At 40.6% G+C, this 24,079-nt stretch overlaps 3 protein-coding genes across 3 annotated transcripts; 1 reads left to right on the top strand and 2 right to left on the bottom strand.

The window, feature by feature from the left end:
- Positions 1 to 73: 73 nt before the first annotated feature.
- elp6 (elongator acetyltransferase complex subunit 6) lies at positions 74 to 2,678 on the top strand. The gene is made up of 7 exons (XM_056762082.1): positions 74 to 1,015; positions 1,097 to 1,175; positions 1,265 to 1,335; positions 1,633 to 1,757; positions 1,848 to 2,052; positions 2,238 to 2,387; positions 2,467 to 2,678. Exons 1-7 carry the CDS (start codon positions 962 to 964, stop codon positions 2,587 to 2,589), a joined length of 807 nt encoding a protein of 268 aa, XP_056618060.1. The 5' UTR covers positions 74 to 961; the 3' UTR covers positions 2,590 to 2,678.
- Positions 2,679 to 13,060: 10,382 nt separating this feature from the next.
- Positions 13,061 to 16,975, bottom strand: LOC130432382 (basic proline-rich protein-like). Its single transcript, XM_056761715.1, has 9 exons — positions 16,757 to 16,975; positions 16,219 to 16,614; positions 15,641 to 16,078; positions 15,084 to 15,500; positions 14,545 to 14,943; positions 13,996 to 14,403; positions 13,567 to 13,664; positions 13,389 to 13,442; positions 13,061 to 13,251 (listed from the first exon to the last, which is right to left on the bottom strand). The coding sequence occupies exons 2-6, from the start codon at positions 16,559 to 16,561 to the stop codon at positions 14,309 to 14,311; spliced, it is 1,692 nt and encodes a 563-aa protein (XP_056617693.1). The 5' UTR covers positions 16,562 to 16,614; positions 16,757 to 16,975; the 3' UTR covers positions 13,061 to 13,251; positions 13,389 to 13,442; positions 13,567 to 13,664; positions 13,996 to 14,308.
- A 9-nt stretch (positions 16,976 to 16,984) lies between these two features.
- On the bottom strand, positions 16,985 to 23,805 carry LOC130432668 (proteoglycan 4-like). Its single transcript, XM_056762160.1, has 14 exons — positions 23,322 to 23,805; positions 22,584 to 22,841; positions 21,669 to 21,953; positions 21,438 to 21,572; positions 20,923 to 21,297; positions 20,427 to 20,780; positions 19,833 to 20,285; positions 19,403 to 19,500; positions 19,225 to 19,278; positions 18,709 to 19,087; positions 18,456 to 18,512; positions 18,163 to 18,300; positions 17,421 to 17,983; positions 16,985 to 17,303 (listed from the first exon to the last, which is right to left on the bottom strand). The coding sequence occupies exons 1-13, from the start codon at positions 23,365 to 23,367 to the stop codon at positions 17,886 to 17,888; spliced, it is 2,730 nt and encodes a 909-aa protein (XP_056618138.1). The 5' UTR covers positions 23,368 to 23,805; the 3' UTR covers positions 16,985 to 17,303; positions 17,421 to 17,885.
- Positions 23,806 to 24,079: the final 274 nt, after the last annotated feature.

The following is a 24,079-nucleotide window of genomic DNA, read 5'->3' on the forward strand; positions in this document are numbered from 1 at the left end:
ATTTTAAGGGCTTTATTTGTAGCTCAAAATTATGCTTTGTACATATGCAAATATTTCAATTTTTTCCATCCAAACCCATGCACATTATGTATTTATTTAATGGGTGCTTGAGGATTTGTTTGGACGTTTTATCAGTGGATATTTTCAGTTGTATATGATGATATCTGGAGTGATTTTTAATTCTAAATGACGACAAGCATTAAGATTTGTTTTTTAAGGTTCAAATCTAAGGCAAATGATGTTTACCTCTTCAAATAGTTTTTGGAAAGTTTGATAGGCTGAATAATCAATCACATTTATTTTTTTAAAGTGTGATGGATGGAAATGCTAAGAGCTCGACAAACTTTCAGGCAAACCCAACACATAATGCATAACACACACCAACAGTTTGTCCCTAGGGTCTGTTCGTATATTTTACATGTATATTATTGTAATTAAACACTATTCGGTGCTGCCTTTAGTGCGCTAAATTTTGATATTTACTAGTTTTTATAGGAAAACATGAATAAAGTAATAAACACTCGTTAACAGAAACGGATTTTACTCACATTTTCTTGTGTTCTCATGACCGGCCTAACTGAAACGATTTTTTTAGAATGTCCTAATGCGGCATCCGTATTCACGTTGCACGCATAAGCTCTAGAGACAACAAGCAATTTTTCTGCTGTTATTTACGCCTTTTCAAATGCAACATTATTTCTAAAGAGTTTAGGTTAATCATCGTAGAACATTTAAACAGATTTAAAGCTCGTCCGATTTCGGTTACGTTGTCGATTAAGTTAACGTTAGCCGATGTCGTTTAGTAATATTGTTTAGTTGGTTGCGCATGCACATAAAAACTTGCACTTATAAAATGTATTATTTCCGTTTCAAATACGTTTGTTAATTTGATCTACAGCATGTTAAATGTTAAGGAAGAGTAGTTTTAGTCTCTAATTTGTCCAGTTTCAAACTCTCCGCCATGTTTCCAGAGTTAAACAGTATTCTTAGTTCCAGCCCAGACAGTTTCAGATCTGTAAGTATTTGACTTCACATCTTTCACATGTTTGAAGTATGTTCTGTCATACAGTCTTCCTGTTTTTGCGTGCACGTGTAGGGTGACTTCATCGTGCTGTCTGACAGACAAGCTGATGCTTCATTTCTCATTCATCACTATCTGTCGTTCTACTTACGTGGTAAGTGAGCTGTGTCGTAAAGTTATATGTAATGTATATATACAACTCAAGATTACATAGATTTGTGAGTTATACTTGTATCCTTTCAGCTGGTTGTAAGGTGTGCTTTCTGGGTCTCGTGCAATCTTTCAGCCACTACAGTGCTGTCAGTCAGAGGCTGGTGAGTCCTGTTAAATACTTGTTTTATTTAGATATTTTGGGAACAATTTACAGTAAGATTCAATTTGTCAACATTATTTAATGAAAGGGTGTTCATTATTTTAGATAACTTCTTAATAGTCGAATACATTATATTGCACATCAACATTGGTTACAATTAATTATTATAATAAGAATAGTATATTTTTGAGCTCATGAAACCTAATGCATGCAGTGTCGTTGGCTTATTGAACCGTTTTAAGAAGCGTTATAGATATTTTCACAGAAATTGTATGAATTATAACAATGTTTTGCACAGGGTGTGAGTCTAACCCAGGCCAGAGAGAAAGGGCAGCTAGTATTTCTCGAAGGATTGAAGGACTCCATTGGAGTTCTATCACAAGAGGAAAGCAGCCAGAGCAAACTACCTTTGAGTTATCTCAGGCATGTAAAGCACATACTCTTTTTCTTACCAATAAATGAGATTTCGTAGAAAATGATTTGTCTTGCCATCGCTTTTGTTTATCTATCTAGGTCCCCAGGTGCTGGACTGGAATGTCTTTTCAAATTTGTGGAAAGTTCTGTGAGTCAGAATACAGAAAATGAAGATGGTGAAAAATGGGGTCCTCCGGTATTACTCATAGATGATCTAAGTGTACTCCTTACCTTAGGTGTCAGTGCTGGAGCAATACTAGACTTCACCCTCTACTGCCAAGCCACCATCTGTTCTGAGTTACAGGCGAGTCTCAGTGTTTTTGAATCAGTGCCTGTGTGAAAAACAGTACAGGTCCTAAAAATAAATAGATCAATTCATATTTCAGCCTTACAACCTTTGTCAGGCATCAGACGGGTAACTAGAGCAATATGTTCTCTTTATTCTTATTCTACATTAAGATGTATTAACTCTTAACTGTTTGTGTCCAGGGTAATATAGGGATACTGGTGAGACGTGAGGAAGAGGATGTAGAGGATGAAGGTTCAAACCTGCTTCAGAAGGGACTAATTCATCAGTGCAGTTTGGCACTACATGTAGAGGGGCTGCCCACAGGTTACTGCAGGGACATACATGGACAGGTGTGCTATCATGTCAAAGTCGCTCATACTCTATAATCAGTTGCTCTAAATTGATTTATGTTTTTTATGGTCTATTCAGATGGAGGTGTGGTGGAGATCGAGAGAAGATGCCATGTACAATCAAAGAAAAGTTTTTCATTATAAAGTCCACGATAAAGGAGCATCATTTTTTGCTCGAGGCACTTCTAGTGCTCTTCTCTGACAATTTTCAAATAAAAGGCTTCTCTTCAATTTTTACACTAAATCAATGTCGTTATTTTGTTTTGTGTCCATAAATTCATTTAAAACATCTTGCTTTTGTTTTTATTATCGTCTTCGTCTAAAGTTCATTTTCATTGCTAAATAAGTTTCATGTTAACATGAAATTTATATTAAAATCTGGGAAAGATCACTTTTTTCCATATCCCTTATCTAAATCTAAAGTCTAAATCTGATACAAACAGATAGAAATGTGTACATTTTTGTGGTTTGTAAATATAGTAGAGTAAATATTCCTGGAGAAGCCGGACAGTCTACCCAAATTTCCCCAACTACAACAACAATTTTGTATTTTTGTTGTCACTTACTTGGCATACCTTGTCAAACGTTTTTCATAATTTCGATGAAGTCCTCCGTGAACATGATGAAAATCTGTTATTTTTTCTGTGGTAAAGAAAAGTAAAGTTGTTGATACTACCACAGTTAAATCACCAAAGAGCTCTATTACTAGCACTTATGAAGGATGGTTACATAAACTATTCTTTATTGAAAAGGAAAAGTAATTATATTAACATAATGTAAAATTGGATTATGAGACTTTCTGCAAGATAAGTAAAAAATTGCCACAAAACGGCGAGGTTGTGTTCATGTGGATTAACTCACGGTTAAAACCGTACCTTTCAAGATACCGGGATATCTGCAGGTCGGAGAAATGGGCGGGCCGAAAGATGGAGGCGTGCCGAATGGTCTTTACAATTGGCCACGAAAGCTGCCTGTTCAACATCAGTTTAAACACTATTGGCCTACATCCAAAGTGATTGTGGTGTTTTTGAATCAAATAATCTGGAGTTGATTTATAAAGATAATAGTGCCTATTTTTAAATTAGAGGCCACTCCCTCTAATAGTACTTTAGTAGTAAACATAGGATTTTATTAGCTTTGGTTACAGTTTATAAAGTGCAATCTTTAGTGTGATGAATATACTGTATGTGTTCCCAGACTAATCGTTTGGACTGTGGTCAGAGTTTCATAGCTGAATGTATTTGCTAGTTAAACTCAGTCTTGGAGCACTGCCTTTGTACTTTTGACTCAATTGTTTTTTTCCCTATTGTACATATTTCTCATACTTTACAAGAATATATTGGTATGGTATGTATCATATTTCATTCAAATCACATCAGCTTATATACACAGAGAATGAAAACGAAAAGAAGCAGGATAGGGTCGTGTTAACATCATATTGCATTTTATTGGAAATGTACAATGAAGCTACATATTGGAGATCAACTATTTAAAAAGAACTGCATTTAAGAAACAGCTGATAATTGTCACAATCAAAAGCGAATTACAAAGATTATTTAAAGGGTGGTACACATGTCACTAAAATAACAAGTACAACTGCAGCGTTTTATAAGTTCAAAATAGTTTGCTTTCCTTGGTGTCATGACAGCATAGCAACAACATAGCTGTCATATAAGTAAATGGCATTTCTATGGGTTTAGTACAATTATGATTAAATAAATGTAAATAAAAACACGCAGAAAAACTGAAAGGCCTATAAAAGATAACGACAGCTCCTTCTAGATGAGCAAGAGCTTTTTGTTACCTTCTGTAATTTATTATGAAGCAATTTAGCAAAAAACAGAACACAATGATCTGATAAACATTGAATTTAGTCTCTAAGGGCTTATGTTCACAAACTTAAACATAACACAATGACGCCGTTCCGGGGTGGGGGCCTGGTCAGCTCGAAATGCATTTTCAAGTCCACATTGAATTTTGCTACACTCATGCGCTGCGTGTAAATGAAAATGCATTCCCAAATGTTCAACCTGTTAATGTTAATGCATTTATTGAAAATGACATTAGAATTTTCTTTTTGCTACAGTTTTGCTTGACTATCTTAAACATATATAATCAATCCCGGGAATGCATTTTCATTTTAATTTTTCAACTTAAAGAGCGTTAAAAATATCCATTTAAATAGAATTAAAACTTGTGTAGGAACTGACAAATGTAATTGATTTAAATTAATTTTTATTTTCATTTTGCACTTAATGTTGCACATACGTTATTTGAAATGTATATTTAGATACACAATTGCATTGTCAATTTACATATTGCATTGCCATTTTGCATATTACATTGCAAATTGAATTTTGCAACACATATGCTTCCATATCTGTGCTCATTATGAACTCTATCTGTGGATAGAGGATCTGTAGATTGTGACCGTGTTCATGGTGTAGTGTCCAGTCTGCTGTTATCATGTTGGGGGGGTGGGGAATTCGGGAGTTGTGGGATATTGTCGATATTATGAAATGTAGCATGGAAAATGCCCAGCTTGAGAAGGACTTTGAATGCAGTAGTCAATACTCAAACCTAACACTGGTTATAAATATAGGTGATGAAGAGCTGAGAGTCTCTTCTGAAGTATATAATATATACAGTACATACAGTTGAAAGAAAAAGTATGTGAACCCTTTGGGCTTTCTTGGATTTCTTCATAAATTGGTCATAAAATGTGTTCTGATCTTCATCTAAGTCACAACAATAGAGAAACACAGTCTGCTTAAACTAATACCGCACAAACATTATACGTTTTCATGTTTTTATTGAACACAACATGTGAACATTCATAGTGCAGGGTGGAAAAAGTATGTGAACCTTTGGGTTTAATAACTGGTTGACCCTCCTTTGGCAGCAATAACCTCAACCAAACGTTTCCTATAGTTGCAGATCAGACCTGCACAACGGTCAGGAGAAATTTTGGACCATTCCTCTTTACAAAAGTGTTTCAGTTCAGCAATATTCTCGGGATGTCTGGTGTGAATCACTCTCTTGAGGTCATGCCACAGCATCTCAATCGGGTTGAGGTCAGGACTCTGACTGGGCCACTCCAGAAGGCGTATTTTCTTCTGTTGAAGCCATTCTGTTGATGATTTACTTCTATGCTTTGGGTCGTTGTCCTGTTGCATCGTCCATCCTCTGTTAAGCTTCAGTTGGCGGACAGATGGTCTTAAGTTTTCCTGCAAAATGTCTTGATAAACTTTGGAATTCATTTTTCCATCGATGACAGTAATCCGTCCAGGGCCTGAGGCAGCAAAGCAGCCCAAACCATGATGCCCCCTCCACCTTATTTCACAGTTGGTATGAGGTTTTGATTTTGGTGTGCTGTGCCTTTTGTTCTCCACACATAGCGTTGTGTGTTCTTTCCAAACAACTAAATTTTGGTTTCATCTGTCCACAGAATGTTTTGCCAGTAGTGCTGTGGAACATCCAGGTGCTCTTTTGCAAACTTCAAACGTGCTGCAATGTTTTTTTGGACAGCAGTGGCTTCCTCCGTGGTGTCCTCCCATGAAGTCCATTCTTGTTTAATGTTTTCCTTATTGTAGATTTGTCAAAAAAATGTTAGCATGTGCCAGAGATTTGTGTAAGTGTTTAGCTGACACTCTAGGATTCTTCTTCACCTCATTGAGCATTCTGCGCTGTGCTCTTGCAGTCATCTTTACAGGACGACCACGCCTAGGGAGTGTAGCAACAGTGCTGAACTTTCTCCATTTGTAGACAATCTGTCTTACCGTGGACACATGGACGTCAAGGCTTTTAGATATACTTTTGTAGCCCTTTCCAGCTTTATGTAAGTCAACAATTCTTGATCAATTCTTGATCGTAGGTCTTCTGAGAGCTCTTTTGTGCGAGGCATGGTTCACTTCAGACAACGCTTCTTCACAACAGCAAACTCAAAACTGGTGTGTGTTTTTTATTGGACAGGCCAGCTTTAATCAACACATCCAATCTCATCACATTTATTGGATCCCAGGTTGGCTGACTCCTGGCTCCAATTAGCTCTTGGAGAAGTCATTAGCCTAGGGTTTCACATACTTTTTCCACCCTGCACTATGAATGTTTATATGTTGTGTTCAATAAAAACATGAAAACGTATAATGTTTGTGCGGTATTAGTTTAAGCAGACTGTGTTTCTCTATTGTTGTGACTTAGATGAAGATCAGAACACATTTTATGACCAATTTATGAAGAAATCCAAGTAAACCCAAAGGGTTCACATACTTTTTCTTTCAACTGTATATTGATGTTAATAATGGAATGACATGATCAGGAACTCTTTATTGGCCCCTTGAAAATGACACTTAAGTTTTGTTTAATGTTTCACTGGTGATATTTTGTGTGGACAATTTTGATGGAATGTTTCAGTGAGCTCATATCAAAGCTAATGAATAGCTGCATTTTGTTTATATTGCATTTTTAACTTGTACTACATACATTGAAATACATGGAGGCAATCATGCTTTTGGTCACTTTATTTTACTCTTTATCCATGAATACATTGATAAATTGTTGGATTAAGGTGTGATTTTGGGTGATTCAGTTACAGTTCAGACATGACACTATCTTGACTTCCTTGATCGCGGCCTCAAATATAACAACACAGCTGTCCTCAGACGAGCTCACGCATTGTTAACCATCACAGTGCAACAACAACGTTAAGCTATGAAAAACATTTGGCAAAACGACAAAGAAAAGCAATTGATAAATAGAGAGAGGAAAGCATTTGCCGATTTAAAGTGTGCATTCAAAATGTACATAACTACCCTAATTATCATGAAACTGGAACTGCAGCATGTGGAAGGGCAAGCGCAGAACATGGAAAAACAAGTAAGGGAAAAAAATAGAAGAAATAAAAATTTAAGCAAATAATAACAAAAATCACAAAGAATGAGTAAAACAACCAAGTGCAACTTTATTTTGTATTCGATTTGGACAACTTTGTCTTTAAGTATACATTTTGTGAAATTTAAAATGTGTCTAAAGTTCTGACTCGCGGTTTTTATTTTTTGATGTACGCTTATTATATTTTTAAATATGCCGCAAAACATTTGGCAGGATTCCGATCCCATACATACACTGTCCATTGAGCCGACCTGACTGATTATATTCTGTATAATTGTGTATGTAAAGAATAAAACCTTGAATCCTTGAAAACGGAATTTTGATAATGGTCTTAATAAATAATCTTGTTCACGATGACCTTAGAAATGTCTTAAATTGTGGTGTTCTTCATTAAATAGTAAGCAGGACACTGTTCTAAATGCATGGCAGATATTTAATTGATGGTTCATATGATTCCACTTAATGTCTGATGGACTAAATTTGGTTAGTATTTGGATGTAACTTTAAACATGGCTATATATTCGCAACAAACACTCAAGTCTTCTGTATATTTGTATATAACTAGGTCACAGTAGATTATATGTTATTGTTGTAGGTAAACATCTGATCCAACTGTGTGCATTTTTCAATTGACAAAAACACTAAATTGCAAATCAATTGTCTCCTGTAAGATATGTATTACTACAGTTAGTAGATATGTACAAATACTTTAACGCACAAATGGAACGCCTACCATCATACCTGGATTATGGCAATCTTTGGTGAGATGACGTGCACACAGTAAAACCCTGGGGTTATACTCTTTTGGTGTAAAAGAATTGTAACCATTGTTTCCACAGAAGCTCTTCCTTTGGTAGTTTAAATAAGACAGACTTAGTTTCACAACGTAGAACACAGGTTCTTGACATGATGTACACGCATCACAAACGAGCGACAGTGTTTTGGGGAGGAGATTGAAGCGGCAGTCCAATCAAAACGTAGGCCGGGACTATGTCTTGTGACGTAGATACGTGGCGGCACTAGTTCACGTCTCGTTTGTTTGATTCAGAGTCCACTCCCTTTTTTACAAGCCAATAACTTTATTGTTATTTATTCACCTTCGGACTTAAAACTTGGCAGACTGCTCACTTTCAAACACGGCAACAACTTCCAGAATCTGGATTTTCTGTATACGTAACAAAACGCTGTCGAGTCACCATGGAATGAAGATTAGACCCCCACTTTTTTGAGTACTGAAACAGAAGTGTTTGGCATCTATTATTCACGGACTCTCTGGAAGCATAAAGATAACTCGCAAAATGATGTTCTGAATGAATTTATTAAAATAAATCAAATTTTTGCAATTACGTGGTTGATCCCAGCGGTCAAAAAATAGGGATATTGGTATTTATATGGAAAAATCACATCGGTCATTTTGAAAAAGCAAGATTATGTTTTTTGGGCAAATCACCCAGCCACACATCGTGATAGATGAATGTTCAACCCCAGTGCACTCTCGGCTAGACATTAGCCAATCACTGCAAAGACATTTATTATGTTTCATTGAAAACTTCGTCGTTTCATTGGATGCGCTCGCCTGGACTGCAGTGAACTTCCAGTGTGTGTTTGGCTAGTGTCTAATAATATAAATAGTGAAGTCAATCAATAAAAAAAATGATCGGCATTGATCGCACATAACATTAATGTTTTAATATACTTTTACATTGTGATAATTTCACATTTAATCTCCAAATGAATGTAGAAACAACAGATTTCTTTAACTGCATCATTTTATGAATGAAAGCCAACATTCTGATATTAATACTGCAAGTGATGTCTCCATTTAATGGATTATTTTTCAACATCTAAGTACAGTATAATCGAGAGCGATCGTTTCTAACATGTACGAAATATACAGAAATTGAATGAAGTTCTCAAATACTTAACTGTCTTTAATTCTGTATTTCCTTTATAATTTAACATTGAAGCTACAAACACATAGAATTGCTCTTTTCTTTTGTTCTTTAGCTGCTAGATAGCCATGTTATTATTCAAATAAACTGATGATAGCATAGCACTACAATGAGGTTAATAGTAGAGTCATATCTGTTGTTCTAATATGCATTGCTTACGCATTTTCTAGGACAAAGAAAGAAGCTTCTATCTTGGGAAAGAGATGCAATGCCCGCAAAATATACACAAAAACAGGAATTTTATATTGTGTTAAACACTCTCAGAAATGTCTATTCTGTGCACTGCAAAGCTTTTTTTAGCACTAAAACTTTAGAATTTTTTGAATAAGAGAGTTATGTAGGTACTGTAAAGAGTAAACGGGCTGGCCATTCATTTTGTATAACAGTAAAATTAATGAATTTATTTTATTTTGTATAAAGCAGAATATTTTTTGCTGTGCAAAACTGTTGTTTAATAAAGTATATTATTAAGAATTTTTTTATATTTATTTGAGATACATTATGGATTTTATTAATCAAGCAACAGAAAAATAACTGTTAGATTAATTGCCCAATTAGTCGACTAATCGATAAAATAATCACAAGATTAATCGTTGAAGAAATAATCGTTTACTCCTAGCCCTACTGACACCTCTCCCATCTTAACAACTCTTTACATTCTTTTGGGATTTTATTTAACATGTTGAAATCTGTGCTCACGAAAATGCTTGACAAAACCGGATTCTGGCATGAACTGGTGTTTTTGTTAATTTAAGCACAAAAGAGAATTTAATACTGATGTGCGCTGTCTGACAGACATTCACTGACGCAGTCATCCATCTATAACACTTCTCTATAATGAGCCAAAGCAACTGTTTCAAATCACACTTAAATGGTTTAAAGGCCTTTACATGTATACGAGCGTGATAATATAATGTAACGCTAGACAACGGATGACAAAATAAACTGATGCCGTGTTCATTAAATATTTTAATGCATTAATCTGAAAACTAATTATAGCATGCGTTAAAGGAGTATTTCACTTTCAAAATAAATGTTCATGATCATTTACTCCCATGTCATCCAAGATGTTTATGTGTTTGTTTCTTTAGTGGAAAGAAATGAAGGTTTTTGATTAAAACATTCCAAGATTTTTCTCCATATAGTGACTTCAATGGACTCCAAACGCTTGAAGGTGAAAATGACAGTGCAGCGTCAAATGACTTTAAATCATACCAGACCACGAATAAAGGTCTTAACTAGTGAAACCATCGCTCATTTATAAAAATGTTTATGCTTTATAAACACAAATGCTCACTTTTCTCTGTTCTGCGATGCGCATTTATGACTTCACAAAATATGTAATTTTTCAAGTAATTTCTTTTCCACTAAAGAATGAAAACCTTGGATGACAGGGGGTGAGTAAATTACCTTTAACATTTATTTTGAAAGTGAACTACTCCTTTAACGCATTAAATATAACGATTTATTGTACAAAAAAATTTGTTGAATGGGTCCTGTAATGTAGTTGCATTTAAGGAAAGCGTACGGTACACTGACATCTAGCGGTTGCGCTTGGTATCACAGTCTACATTCAAAATATTGGAGAGACAAATTTAGCCAAGTAACGCTTCTTCTCAGTTTCTTTTGCTTGTCATCAGAAATCATCTACAGATAACTCTATTGTTTGGGAATGTGTACCAGAAGTTAAGGGGAGTCCATGAACGCGCATACGCAGTAACGTCCATTTATGTTGTCACTTTGTAACGAGTACGTCTTTTTTATACAACGCAGGATGCGCAGACATGAGTCAGACACCCTTCTTCTTTATACAACGCAGGATGAGCAGACATGAGTCAGACACCCTTCTTTATACAACGTGTGATGCACATGAGTATTTTCTCATAAACTAAAGAATTTTACACGGCCAAAAAGTTTACTGCATAACTGAATAGTAAAAAATGTAAAAATAAAAAGTGAACAAAATCAACCAGCTAAGAAGACCACTGATTGAAGTATAGAAAAACATAAGATACTCTTGACCTTTAACCTTGCTTGAACCACTCATGGTCTAGTAGCTCTTGTAATGTTAGCCTAATGCGCAGACACGAGTCTGACACCCGTCTTCTTTATACAATGTGTGATGCACATGAGTATTTTCTATTAAACTAAAGTATTTTTATACGGCCAAAAAGTTTACTCTATTACTGTATAGTACAAAATGTAAAATGAAAAAATAAAAAGTGAAACAAAATCAATGACGTACGCGTTACAAAGTGACAACATAAATGGACGTTACTGCGTATGCGCGTTCATGGACTCCCCTTAACTTCTGGTACACTTTCGCAAACAATAGAGTTATCTGTATCACATGAGTATTTTCTCTTAAACTAAAGTATTTTTATACGGCCAAAAAGTTTACTCTATTACTAAATATTAAAAAATGTAAAACGAAAAAATAAAAAGTGAAAAAAAAATCAACCATCTAAAAAGACCACCAGCTGTGCAAATATCACTGACTGAAGTAGAGAAAAGACATAAGATACTCTTGACCTTTAACATCCCTTGAACCACTTATGGTCTAGTAGCTCTTGTAATGTTGGCCTAATGCGCAGACACGAGTCTGACACCCGTCTTCTTTATACAATGTGTGATGCACTTGAGTATTTTCTCATAAACTAAAGTATTTTTATACGGGAAAAAAAGTTTACTGTATTACTGAATAGTAAAAAATGTAAAACGAAAAAATAAAGTGAAAAAAATCAACCAGCTAAACAGACCACCGGCTATGCAAATATCACTGACTGAAGTAGAGAAAAAAATAAGATACTCTTGACCTTTAACCTCGATTGAACCACTCATGGTCTAGGAACACCTCTAATGTTGCCCTGTCGGGTGGTGAAGCGATAGCGGACCGATGGATCAAGTCAAAGCATTCTGTGAGGAGAAGTGTTTACGAGAGGATTAATCACGTATGTTCTTTGTAAACTCACTGTCAAACATAACAATAACTACTGAAATATGTAGGTTCATTTATCACGTTTCTAAAAACAATATCCTGTTTTCTTTCAACTTATATTTAGGAAGTTGCATTTGCAGTTGCACTGGTCTCTTACCTTCAGTTAAACCAAGTCGCGTGAACTCAGGGCTGTCATTTGTAACATCCTTTTTAAGAGTCACCCAACTTCCACCCATCATACACAGGAGCAGTCTACCCAAACCATAGACCGTATCAGCAACCGCATGACCTCGACCTGGAACACAAGCATGAAGTGAGCAAACATTTCACAGGTAAAAACCATTCAAGTCAAAGTATAACACCATCAATCCAGTACTGCTGTTGGGGGGAAACTCATTTTGGGTTGGCCTCAATGTTTGTACGAGGGTCATTACATCGGTCAGTACTCACCCCAGGTTTCACCGCTTGGTTCGACCCAAGTTGGTGCAGGAATGCAACGTACAGGTTCTATCAACATGAGCGTCATGGAACACAAACAAGAAGTGAGCAAACATTTCACTGGCAAAAATCATTCAAGTCAAAGTCTAACGCCATCAATCCATTACAGTAAATTATGACAGGGTGCTTTGAGGGGAAACTCATTTTGGGTTGGCTACAATGTTTGTAGGGGGGTATACATCGGCAACACAGAAACTCAACTCACCGGTGTGTTCAGGGTCTGGTTTGCCCCAAGTTGAGGCAAGATGGCCACGTCCAAAGTCTATGAACATGAGTGTCATGGTCTGTATATTGATCACAGTGTTTCTGATCGCCAAGCTACCATGGCAGACATCGTGGTCGATGCAGTGCTGGGCTGCGTTCACTGCTTGTCGCATGAGAGGACGTGCCTGATCTTCAGACAGACGTTCAACGTCAAGGAAATCTCTCATGCATAAACTGGGATATGGATATTCTAGAACGAGGATGTAGATGATGTCCTCTTCAAACCAGTCCAACAGAGCCACAATGTTGGGGCATCTCTCTGGTCTCTGTAGCATCAGATTTAGAGCCACTTCTGAGACGAGAGTGGCTCTAAATCTCCAGGCTGGTGAAAAAAGATCAAAGATTAGCAGACGTTAGGCGACTTTTCAGTTTGCATGAATCATTTGAATCACCTATACAGCAGATTCTTTAAGATTTTTGGACCCCACTTCACATTTAAAAAACGTAAATATGACTCACAACATGAATAAATCTTTCCGTGCCGGGTGACTTGGACATAAATTTGATGGCGACCTGCAAAGAGAAATTTATACAACAGCTTCACAACAGTACATCAACATATCTGGATCAAAACACTCTACACGTCTGTATGTTGAGACACAAGGATGAAAATGTTTGATGAATTGGGTAAAAGTACCTTCAGGCCATCGGACTTGCGAGTCCCCTGATACACAATGCCGCCATGTCCTTTTCCTAAACAGTTCTTTCCCACCTCATAAAGGGCTGAAAACGCTTCTAAAATGTACAAACAAACAATACATAAGGACATACATCAGAATAACACATGACATTAATTCAATATTTAATAATAGGGCTGGGTATTGCATCCAATTTGGCGATTCATTTCGATTCTTATTTAAAGTGTTTCAATTCCAAATCGTTTCCTTATTTTTGCAACAGTTAGTTTCCAAATTGATTTTGTTCCATTTAATTTAAGATTGATTACAATCCAATAAGTGATATTTTTGACCCGGTCCTATAACATAATAGAAGGTGTTTCAGTGAAGCTGACAATGAAAACAGGACAGAATGAAATTTAACCTGAACATAATGGCAGTATACTCACCAAATTTATCAAATTCATAAAGAAACAATTGCCCAGAACGCCATGGAGCGGGAAATTGGGGAGGCGAATATGGTCGAAAAAGTTTGAGCAATCTCTGAACATATGGATCATAATCAGATAAACTACGATAGAATTCCTCTATTAGTTCAGTAAAATCAAAGCTCTGTGGGTTATAAGCTTCACGATCTTTAGGCTGAGGATCTACGGGAGCTGGCTGAGGATCTAAGGGAGCTGGCTGAGGATCTACGGGAGCTGGCTGAGGATCTTCGGGACCTGGCTGATGATCTGATGGATCCAGGTCAGGCTTTGTAGGTCAAGCCACCACTTTGTTGTTTCGGGCGCAGGACTGCTTCATAGCCTGCCATCCATTCTTAAAGCGGGCACGGACACCCTTCTTCTTCTTCCCTTCTGTTTGTTATTTTAAAAGATAAAAACAGAGAGAAAAAAACAAACAGTAAAAATTATTTTTAGATGCCAGAAATTTATCACAGCAAACAAATTAATAAAACACAGTTCTCTCTGGAGCTTTTTGCTCATGGTTAGACAGACCCGATCTGTCTTCAGCTGGATCTTCAGGAGCTGGCAGAGGACCTTCAGGAGCTGGCTGAGGACCTTCAGGAGCTGGCTGAGGACCTTCAGGAGCTGGCAGAGGACCTTCAGGAGCTGGCTGAGGACCTTCAGGAGCTTGCTGAGGATCTACAGGAGCTTGCTGAGGATCTACAGGAGCTTGCTGAGGATCTTCAGGAGCTGTCTGAGGATCTTCAGGAGCTGTCTGAGGATCTTCAGGAGCTGTCTGAGGATCTTCATGAGCTGTCTGAGGATCTGATGGATACAGGTCAGGCTTTGTAGGTAAAGCCACCACTTTGTTGTTTTGGGCGCAGGACTGCTTCATAGCCTGCCATCGTTTCTTAAAGCGGGCACGGACACCCTTCTTCTTCTTCTTCCCTTCTGTTTGTTGTTTTAAAAGATAAAAACAGAGAGAGAACAAACAAACAGTAAAAAAGATTTTTAAATGCCAGAAATATTTCACAACAAACAAACAAATAAAACAGTTCTCTCTGGAGCTTTTTGCTCATGGTTAGACAGACCTGGTCTGTCCTCAGCTGGATCTTCAGGAGCTGGCTGAGGATGTACAGGAGCTGGCTGAGGATGTACAGGAGCTGGCTGAGGATGTACAGGAGCTGGCTGAGGATGTACAGGAGCTGGCTGAGGATGTACAGGAGCTGGCTGAGGATGTACAGGAGCTGGCTGAGGATGTACAGGAGCTGGCTGAGGATGTACAGGAGCTGGCTGAGGATGTACAGGAGCTGGCTGAGGATGTACAGGAGCTGGCTGAGGATCTACATGAGCTGGCTGAGGATCTACAGGAGCTGGTTGATGATCTGATGGATCCAGGTTAGGCTGTGTAGCTAAAGCCACCACTTTGTTGTTTCGGGCGCAGGAGTGCTTCATAGCCTGCCATCCTTTCTTAAAGCAGGCACGGACACCCTTCTTCTTCTTCCCTTCTGTTTGTTGTTTTAAAAGATAAAAACAGAGAGAAAAAACAAACAGCAAAAAAGATTTTTACATGCTAGAAATTTATCACAGCAAACAAATATATAAAACACAGTTCTCTCTGGAGCATTTTGCTCATGGTCAGACAGACCTGGTCGGTCCTCAGCTGGATCTTCAGGAGCTGGCTGAGGATCTTCAGGAGCTGGCTGAGGATCTAGAGGAGCTGGCTGAGGATCTACAGGAGCTGGCTGAGGATCTACAGGAGCTGGCTGAGGATCTACAGGAGCTGGCTGAGGATCTACAGGAGCTGGCTGAGGATCTACAGGAGCTGTCTGAGGATCTACAGGAGCTGTCTGAGGATCTACAGGAGCTGTCTGAGGATCTACAGGAGCTGTCTGAGGATCTACAGGAGCTGGGTGAGGATCTACAGGAGCTGGCTGAAGATCTTCAGGAGCTGGCTGATGATCTGATGGATCCAGGTCAGATTGTGTAGGTAAAGACACCACTTTGTTGTTTCGGGCGCAGGAGTGCTTCATAGCCTTCCATCCTTTCTTAAAGCGGGCACGGACACCCTTCTTCTTCTTCCCTTCTGTTTGTTATGTTAAAAGATAAAACCAGGGAGAAAAAACAAATAGTAAAAATGATTTTTAGATGCCAGAAATATATTACAACAAACAAATTAATAAAACACTGTTCTCTCTGGAGCTTTTTGCTCACGGTTAGACAGACCTGGTCTGTCTTCAGCTGGATCCTCAGGAGATGGCCGAGGACCCGCAGGAGCTGGCCGAGGACTGCCAGGAGCTGGCCGAGGACCGGCAGGAGCTGGCCGAAGACCCGCAGGAGCTGGCAGCGGACCCGCAGGAGCTGGCCGAGGACCCGCAGGAGCTGGCCGAGGACCCGCAGGAGCTGGCCGAGGACCCGCAGGAGCTGGCCGAGGACCCGCAGGAGCTGGCCGAGGACCCGCAGGAGCTGGCCGAGGACCCACAGGAGCTGGCTGAGGATCTGATGGATCCAGGTCAGGCTGTGTAGGTAAAGGCACCACTTTGTTGTTTCGGGCGCAGGAGTGCTTCATAGCCTTCCATCCTTTCTTAAAGCGGGCATGGACACCCTTCTTCTTCTTCCCTTCTGTTTGTTATGTTAAAAGATAAAACCAGAGAGAGAAAAATCAAACAGTAAAGATTATTTTTAGATGCCAGAAATATATCACAACAAACAAATTAATAAAACACTGTTCTCTCTGGAGCTTTTTGCTAACGGTTAGACAGACCTGGTCTGTCTTCAGCTGGATCCTCAGGAGCTGGCCGAGGGCCCGCGGGAGCTGGCCGAGGACCCGCAGGAGCTGGCCGAGGACCCGCGGGAGCTGGCCGAGGACCCGCGGGAGCTGGCCGAGGACCCGCGGGAGCTGGCCGAGGACCCGCGGGAGCTGGCCGAGGACCCGCGGGAGCTGGCCGAGGACCCGCGGGAGCTGGCCGAGGACCCGAGGGAGCTGGCCGAGGACCCGAGGGAGCTGGCCGAGGACCCGAGGGAGCTGGCCGAGGACCCGCGGGAGCTGGCCGAGGACCCGCGGGAGCTGGCCGAGGACCCGCGGGAGCTGGCCGAGGACCCGCAGGAGCTGGCCGAGGACCCGCAGGAGCTGGCCGAGGACCCGCAGGAGCTGGCTGAGGATCTGATGGATTCAGGTCAGGCTGTGTAGGTAAAGGCACCACTTTGTTGTTTCGGGCGCAGGAGTGCTTCATAGCCTTCCATCCTTTCTTAAAGCGGGCATGGACACCCTTCTTCTTCTTCCCTTCTGTTTGTTATGTTAAAAGATAAAACTAGAGAGAGAAAAATCAAACAGTAAAGATGATTTTTAGATGCCAGAAATATATCACAACAAACAAATTTATAAAACACTGTTCTCTCTGGAGCTTTTTGCTCACGGTTAGACAGACCTGGTCTGTCTTCAGCTGGATCCTCAGGAGCTGGCCGAGGACCCGCGGGAGCTGGCCGAGGACCCGCGGGAGCTGGCCGAGGACCCGCGGGAGCTGGCCGAGGACCCGCGGGAGCTGGCCGAGGACCCGCGGGAGCTGGCCGAGGACCCGCGGGAGCTGGCCGAGGACCCGCGGTAGCTGGCCGAGGACCCGCGGGAGCTGGCCGAGGACCCGCGGGAGCTGGCCGAGGACCCGCGGGAGCTGGCCGAGGACCCGCGGGAGCTGGCCGAGGACCCGCGGGAGCTGGCCGAGGACCCGCGGGAGCTGGCCGAGTACCCGCGGGAGCTGGCCGAGGACCCGCAGGAGCTGGCCGAGGATCTTCAGGAGCTGGCTGAGGATCTGATGGATCCAGGTCAGGCTGTGTAGGTAAAGGCACCACTTTGTTGTTTCGGGCGCAGGAGAAAAGACATAAGATACTCTTGACCTTTAACCTCGCTTGAACCACTCATGGTCTAGGAACTCCTCTAATGTTGCCCTGTCGGGTGGTGAAGCGATAGCGGACCGATGGATCAAGTCAAAGCATTCTGTGAGGAGAAGTGTTTACGAGAGGATTAGTCACGTATGTTCTTTGTAAACTCACTGTCAAACATAACAATAACTACTGAAATATGTAGGTTCATTTATCACGTTTCTAAAAACAATATCCTGTTTTCTTTCAACTTATATTTAGGAAGTTGCATTTGCAGTTGCACTGGTCTCTTACCTTCAGTTAAACCAAGTTGCGTGAACTCAGGGCTGTCATTTGTAACATCCTTTTTAAGAGTCACCCAACTTCCACCCATCATACACAGGAGCAGTCTACCCAAACCATAGACCGTATCAGCAACCGCATGACCTCGACCTGGAACACAAGCATGAAGTGAGCAAACATTTCACAGGTAAAAACCATTCAAGTCAAAGTATAACACCATCAATCCAGTACTGCTGTTGGGGGGAAACTCATTTTGGGTTGGCCTCAATGTTTGTACGAGGGTCATTACATCGGTCAGTACTCACCCCAGGTTTCACCGCTCGGTTCGACCCAAGTTGGTGCAGGAATGCAACGTACAGGTTCTATCAACATGAGCGTCATGGAACACAAACAAGAAGTGAGCAAACATTTCACTGGCAAAAATCATTCAAGTCAAAGTCTAACGCCATCAATCCATTACAGTAAATTATGACAGGGTGCTTTGAGGGGAAACTCATTTTGGGTTGGCTACAATGTTTGTAGGGGGGTATACATCGGCAACACAGAAACTCAACTCACCGGTGTGTTCAGGGTCTGGTTTGCCCCAAGTTGAGGCAAGATGGCCACGTCCAAAGTCTATGAACATGAGTGTCATGGTCTGTATATTGATCACAGTGTTTCTGATCGCCAAGCTACCATGGCAGACATCGTGGTCGATGCAGTGCTGGGCTGCGTTCACTGCTTGTCGCATGAGAGGACGTGCCTGATCTTCAGACAGACGTTCAACGTCAAGGAAATCTCTCAAGCATAAACAGGGATATGGATATTCTAGAACGAGGATGTAGATGATGTCCTCTTCAAACCAGTCCAACAGAGCCACAATGTTGGGGCATCTCTCTGGTTTCTGTAGCATCAGATTTAGAGCCACTTCTGAGACGAGAGGCTTGTCATATCCAGGCTGGTGAAAAAAGATCAAAGATTAGCAGACGTTAGGCGACTTTTCAGTTTGCATGAATCACTTGAATCACCTATACAGCAGATTCTTTAAGATTTTTGGACCCCACTTCACATTTAAAAAACGTAAATATGACTCACAACATGAATAAATCTTTCCGTGCCGGGTGACTTGGACATAAATTTGATGGCGACCTGCAAAGAGAAATTTATACAACAGCTTCACAACAGTACATCAACATATCTGGATCAAAACACTCTACACGTCTGTATGTTGAGACACAAGGATGAAAATGTTTGATGAATAGGGTAAAGGTACCTTCAGGCCATCGGACTTGCGAGTCCCCTGATACACAATGCCGCCGTGTCCTTTTCCTAAACAGTTCTTTCCCACCTCATAAAGGGCTGAAAACGCTTCTAAAATGTACAAACAAACAATACATAAGGACATACATCAGAATAACACATGACATTAATTCAATATTTAATAATAGGGCTGGGTATTGCATCCAATTTGGCGATTCATTTCGATTCTTATTTAAAGTGTTTCAATTCCAAATCGGTTTCTTATTTTTGCAACAGTTAGTTTCCAAATTGATTTTGTTCCATTTAATTTAAGATTGATTACAATCCAATGAGTGATATTTTTGACCCGGTCCTATAACATAATAGAAGGTGTTTCAGTGAAGCTGACAATGAAAAGCAGGACAGAATGAAATTTAACCTGAACATAATGGCAGTATACTCACCAAATTTATCCAATTCATAAAGAAACAATTGCCCAGAACGCCATGGAGCAGGAAATTGGGGAGGCGAATATGGTCGAAAAAGTTTGAGCAATCTCTGAACATATGGATCATAATCAGATAAACTACGATAGAATTCCTCTATTAGTTCAGTAAAATCAAAGCTCTGTGGGTTATAAGCTTCACGATCTTTAGGCTGAGGATCTACGGGAGCTGGCTGAGGATCTACGGGAGCTGGCTGAGGATCTACGGGAGCTGGCTGAGGATCTACGGGAGCTGGCTGAGGATCTACGGGAGCTGGCTGAGGATCTTCGGGAGCTGTCTGATGATCTGATGGATCCAGGTCAGGCTTTGTAGGTAAAGCCACCACTTTGTTGTTTCGGGCGCAGGACTGCTTCATAGCCTGCCATCCTTTCTTAAAGCGGGCACGGACACCCTTCTTCTTCTTATTCCCTTCTGTTTGTTGTTTTAAAAGAGAAAAACAGAGAGAAAAAAACAAACAGTAAAAATTATTTTTAGATGCCAGAAATTTATCACAGCAAACAAATTAATAAAACACAGTTCTCTCTGGAGCTTTTTGCTCATGGTTAGACAGACCCGATCTGTCTTCAGCTGGATCTTCAGGAGCTGGCTGAGGACCTTCAGGAGCTGGCTGAGGACCTTCAGGAGCTGGCTGAGGACCTTCAGGAGCTGGCTGAGGACCTTCAGGAGCTTGCTGAGGATCTAAAGGAGCTTGCTGAGGATCTAAAGGAGCTTGCTGAGGATCTTCAGGAGCTGTCTGAGGATCTTCAGGAGCTGGCTGAGGATCTTCAGAAGCTGGCTGAGGATATGATGGATCCAGGTCAGGCTTTGTAGGTAAAGCCACCACTTTGTTGTTTCGGGCGCAGGACTGCTTCATAGCCTGCCATCGTTTCTTAAAGCGGGCACGGACACCCTTCTTCTTCTTCCCTTCTGTTTGTTGTTTTAAAAGATAAAAACAGAGAGAGAACAAACAAACAGTAAAAAAGATTTTTTAATGCCAGAAATATTTCACAACAAACAAACAAATAAAACACAGTTCTCTCTGGAGCTTTTTGCTCATGGTTAGACAGACCTGGTCTGTCCTCAGCTGGATCTTCAGGAGCTGGCTGAGGATGTACAGGAGCTGGCTGAGGATGTACAGGAGCTGGCTGAGGATCTACAGGAGCTGGCTGAGGATCTACAGGAGCTGGCTGAGGATCAACAGGAGCTGGCTGAGGATCAACAGGAGCTGTCTGAGGATCTACAGGAGCTGGCTGAGGATCTACAGGAGCAGGCTGAGGATCTACAGGAGCAGGCTGAGGATCTACAGGAGCTGGCTGATGATCTGATGGATCCAGGTCAGGCTGTGTAGCTAAAGCCACCACTTTGTTGTTTCGGGCGCAGGAGTGCTTCATAGCCTGCCATCCTTTCTTAAAGCAGGCACGGACACCCTTCTTCTTCTTCCCTTCTGTTTGTTGTTTTAAAAGATAAAAACAGAGAGAAAAAACAAACAGCAAAAAAGATTTTTACATGCCAGAAATTTATCACAGCAAACAAATTTATAAAACACAGTTCTCTCTGGAGCATTTTGCTCATGGTCAGACAGACCTGGTCTGTCCTCAGCTGGATCTTCAGGAGCTGGCTGAGGATCTACAGGAGCTGGCTGAGGATCTACAGGAGCTCGCTGAGGATCTACAGGAGCTGGCTGAGGATCTACAGGAGCTCGCCGAGGACCCGCAGGAGCTGGCCGAGGACCCCCAGGAGCTGGCCGAGGACCCGCAGGAGCTGGCCGAGGACCCGCAGGAGCTGGCCGAGGACCCGCAGGAGCTGGCCGAGGACCCGCAGGAGCTGGCCGAGGACCCGCAGGAGCTGGCCGAGGACCCGCAGGAGCTGGCCGAGGACCCGCAGGAGCTGGCCTAGGACCCGCAGGAGCTGGCCTAGGACCCGCAGGAGCTGGCCTAGGACCCGCAGGAGCTGGCTGAGGATCTGATGGATCCAGGTCAGGCTGTGTAGGTAAAGGCACCACTTTGTTGTTTCGGGCGCAGGAGTGCTTCATAGCCTGCCATCCTTTCTTAAAGCGGGCACGGACACCCTTCATCTTCTTCTTCCCTTCAGTTTGTTGTTCTAGAAGATAAAACCAGAGAAAGAGTAAAGAAAAATCTAAGAAATTACCACCAGATAGCAGAAATGCATCACTAAGAATCAAATTACTGAAACTGACACCCAGTGGCACCGAAGGATTATTTAATATAGCCTTGTCAGTTATATTTTGAATAAGTTTCACCCCCCCCAAAAATGTCAAATATTATATCTGTTGCATATAAATTATCTCAAACAGCAAGACATTTGTCCCATTGCAGTAGGGTTTAGTTTACTGTGGTGTTTAGAATGTACAGGTAACACATTTGAACTGAACAGAAACAGTTACGCTGCCCACTTTGACAGACATGTTGTACAGTGATATTGTGAAATCTATTAATGAAACGGATATTACACGTATAGGTTATTGTTACAAGTGTGCTTTAAAAGTGTGCTTAAGCGACTTCAGCTGAAATAAATAAGGTGCAATTAACCCTTCGAAAGCAGTTTGATTGACAAGCGATCTGACCAATAATAACGCCAATATATCGTGCCCCCGTGACTGATCGCCATTTTGTCCGACAAACACCACAAGGCGTAGTAGAGCTTTGGTGACTGATATGAAAAAAGTTGCTTTTTAATTATTTGGAGCTATTTTCTCACGGTTAGACATACCTGATGTGTCGTCAGTTGGTTCTTCTGGAGCGGTTTGCTTGAGTCCAGAAGGCTCTTGGGGAGGATCGACCGGATCTTCAAGAGGCGTTTGCTCCAGGTCACAACCAGGGCGATCAGCTGTGTCTGCAAAGACCACCGGGTTCAAGACTGGTAGATACGGCTCTTCAGATGGATCCAGGTCATTGCTTCGGGTGCAAGAGCAGCAGCCCTTCACTGCCCACCATCCTTTCTTAAGCACACCCTTCTTCTTCTTCTTCTCTGTTTGTTGATGTAAAAGATCAAACAAAGACAAACATACACAATAAAGCTGTTTTTAGGTGGTAAATTACAATTTCACTAACTCACTACAACAATCATAATTCTCTATGAAACGTCTCTAAAAGATTTAACTATAAAAAAGTTATACTTCTTAAAAATAAATTATAAGACAACTATGTCATATTCTTCATTTCTTGTGTCATTATAACTTGAAACTGCAGTACTGTACATCGAAACATAATCCTTTAAAAACAAACTAAAAGATGAAATGAACTAAACCTGAACACAAACAAAATGTTTTTCATTTAAAGGGATTTTGAAAACTTATTCAAACATGATAAATCTTGAGATTAACACTCGCTAAACAAAACAAGTCTGATGTTGTGCTTTACTCGAGTCAGTAAACAACCGTTTTGTCATATTATCTGAATCTATATTTTGAAGTAAATGATTTATTTTGGGATGTGGTTTTTCACTGACCTTGATTTTTCTCCATGTCGTTTGTTGTAAGAGATGAAGACGCCATGTGAAGATCTTTAACTCGTCTATTTCCCGATCCTCTGTCTGTCTGTGTGTGTAGACTCGTCGAGTTTCGTATCGTCGCTAGCTGACCGTCTATAAACACTTGATAGCAGGTTATGTGATCCGTCGTCGCTTTCGATTAAAACAGCACTGAGAAGAAACTTCAACTCTGCGTCCTGATAAGAGCTGTTCACAGCGTCGACTCTCTTTATGACGTTTGCGTTTCAAACAAACACACACGCTGAATTCAGGTCGCCTAGGAAACCTTTTACAAATGTTACGTTCAAAACTAGCGCTCGTAACTGTGTTGTGCGCGCGAGCTCTTTCTTTTCTTTGGTTTTTAATGGGATCCTGAATACACAGTGCTGCACTACTGCCATCTTCTGGTGGAAATTAACTTCTTCTTCCTCGTTTTTTTGGAAAAGTGCGGAGTTAACTGCGGAATAAAAATCATGAAATAAAATGATTTAAGCTATGTTTTTATAAAACTCTAAATTAATTATTTGTTTAAGTATATAAATATTTAAAAAATATGCAGTATTTTTATACTATAATATTTAATATATATAGTCATCATGGCTATCTTTATTACAAAGTGTAGATTGTTGAGATGTTTGTAACTGGTATTTTACCAAAATTGTTTTATGTATACGTATTTAATTTATACAATTTAATTAATTGCTCATTTTGATGGAAGTAAAAAAACTATTTTTTGT

This window comes from Triplophysa dalaica, chromosome 12 (assembly GCF_015846415.1).
Source record: "Triplophysa dalaica isolate WHDGS20190420 chromosome 12, ASM1584641v1, whole genome shotgun sequence".
NCBI lineage: Eukaryota > Metazoa > Chordata > Actinopteri > Cypriniformes > Nemacheilidae > Triplophysa > Triplophysa dalaica.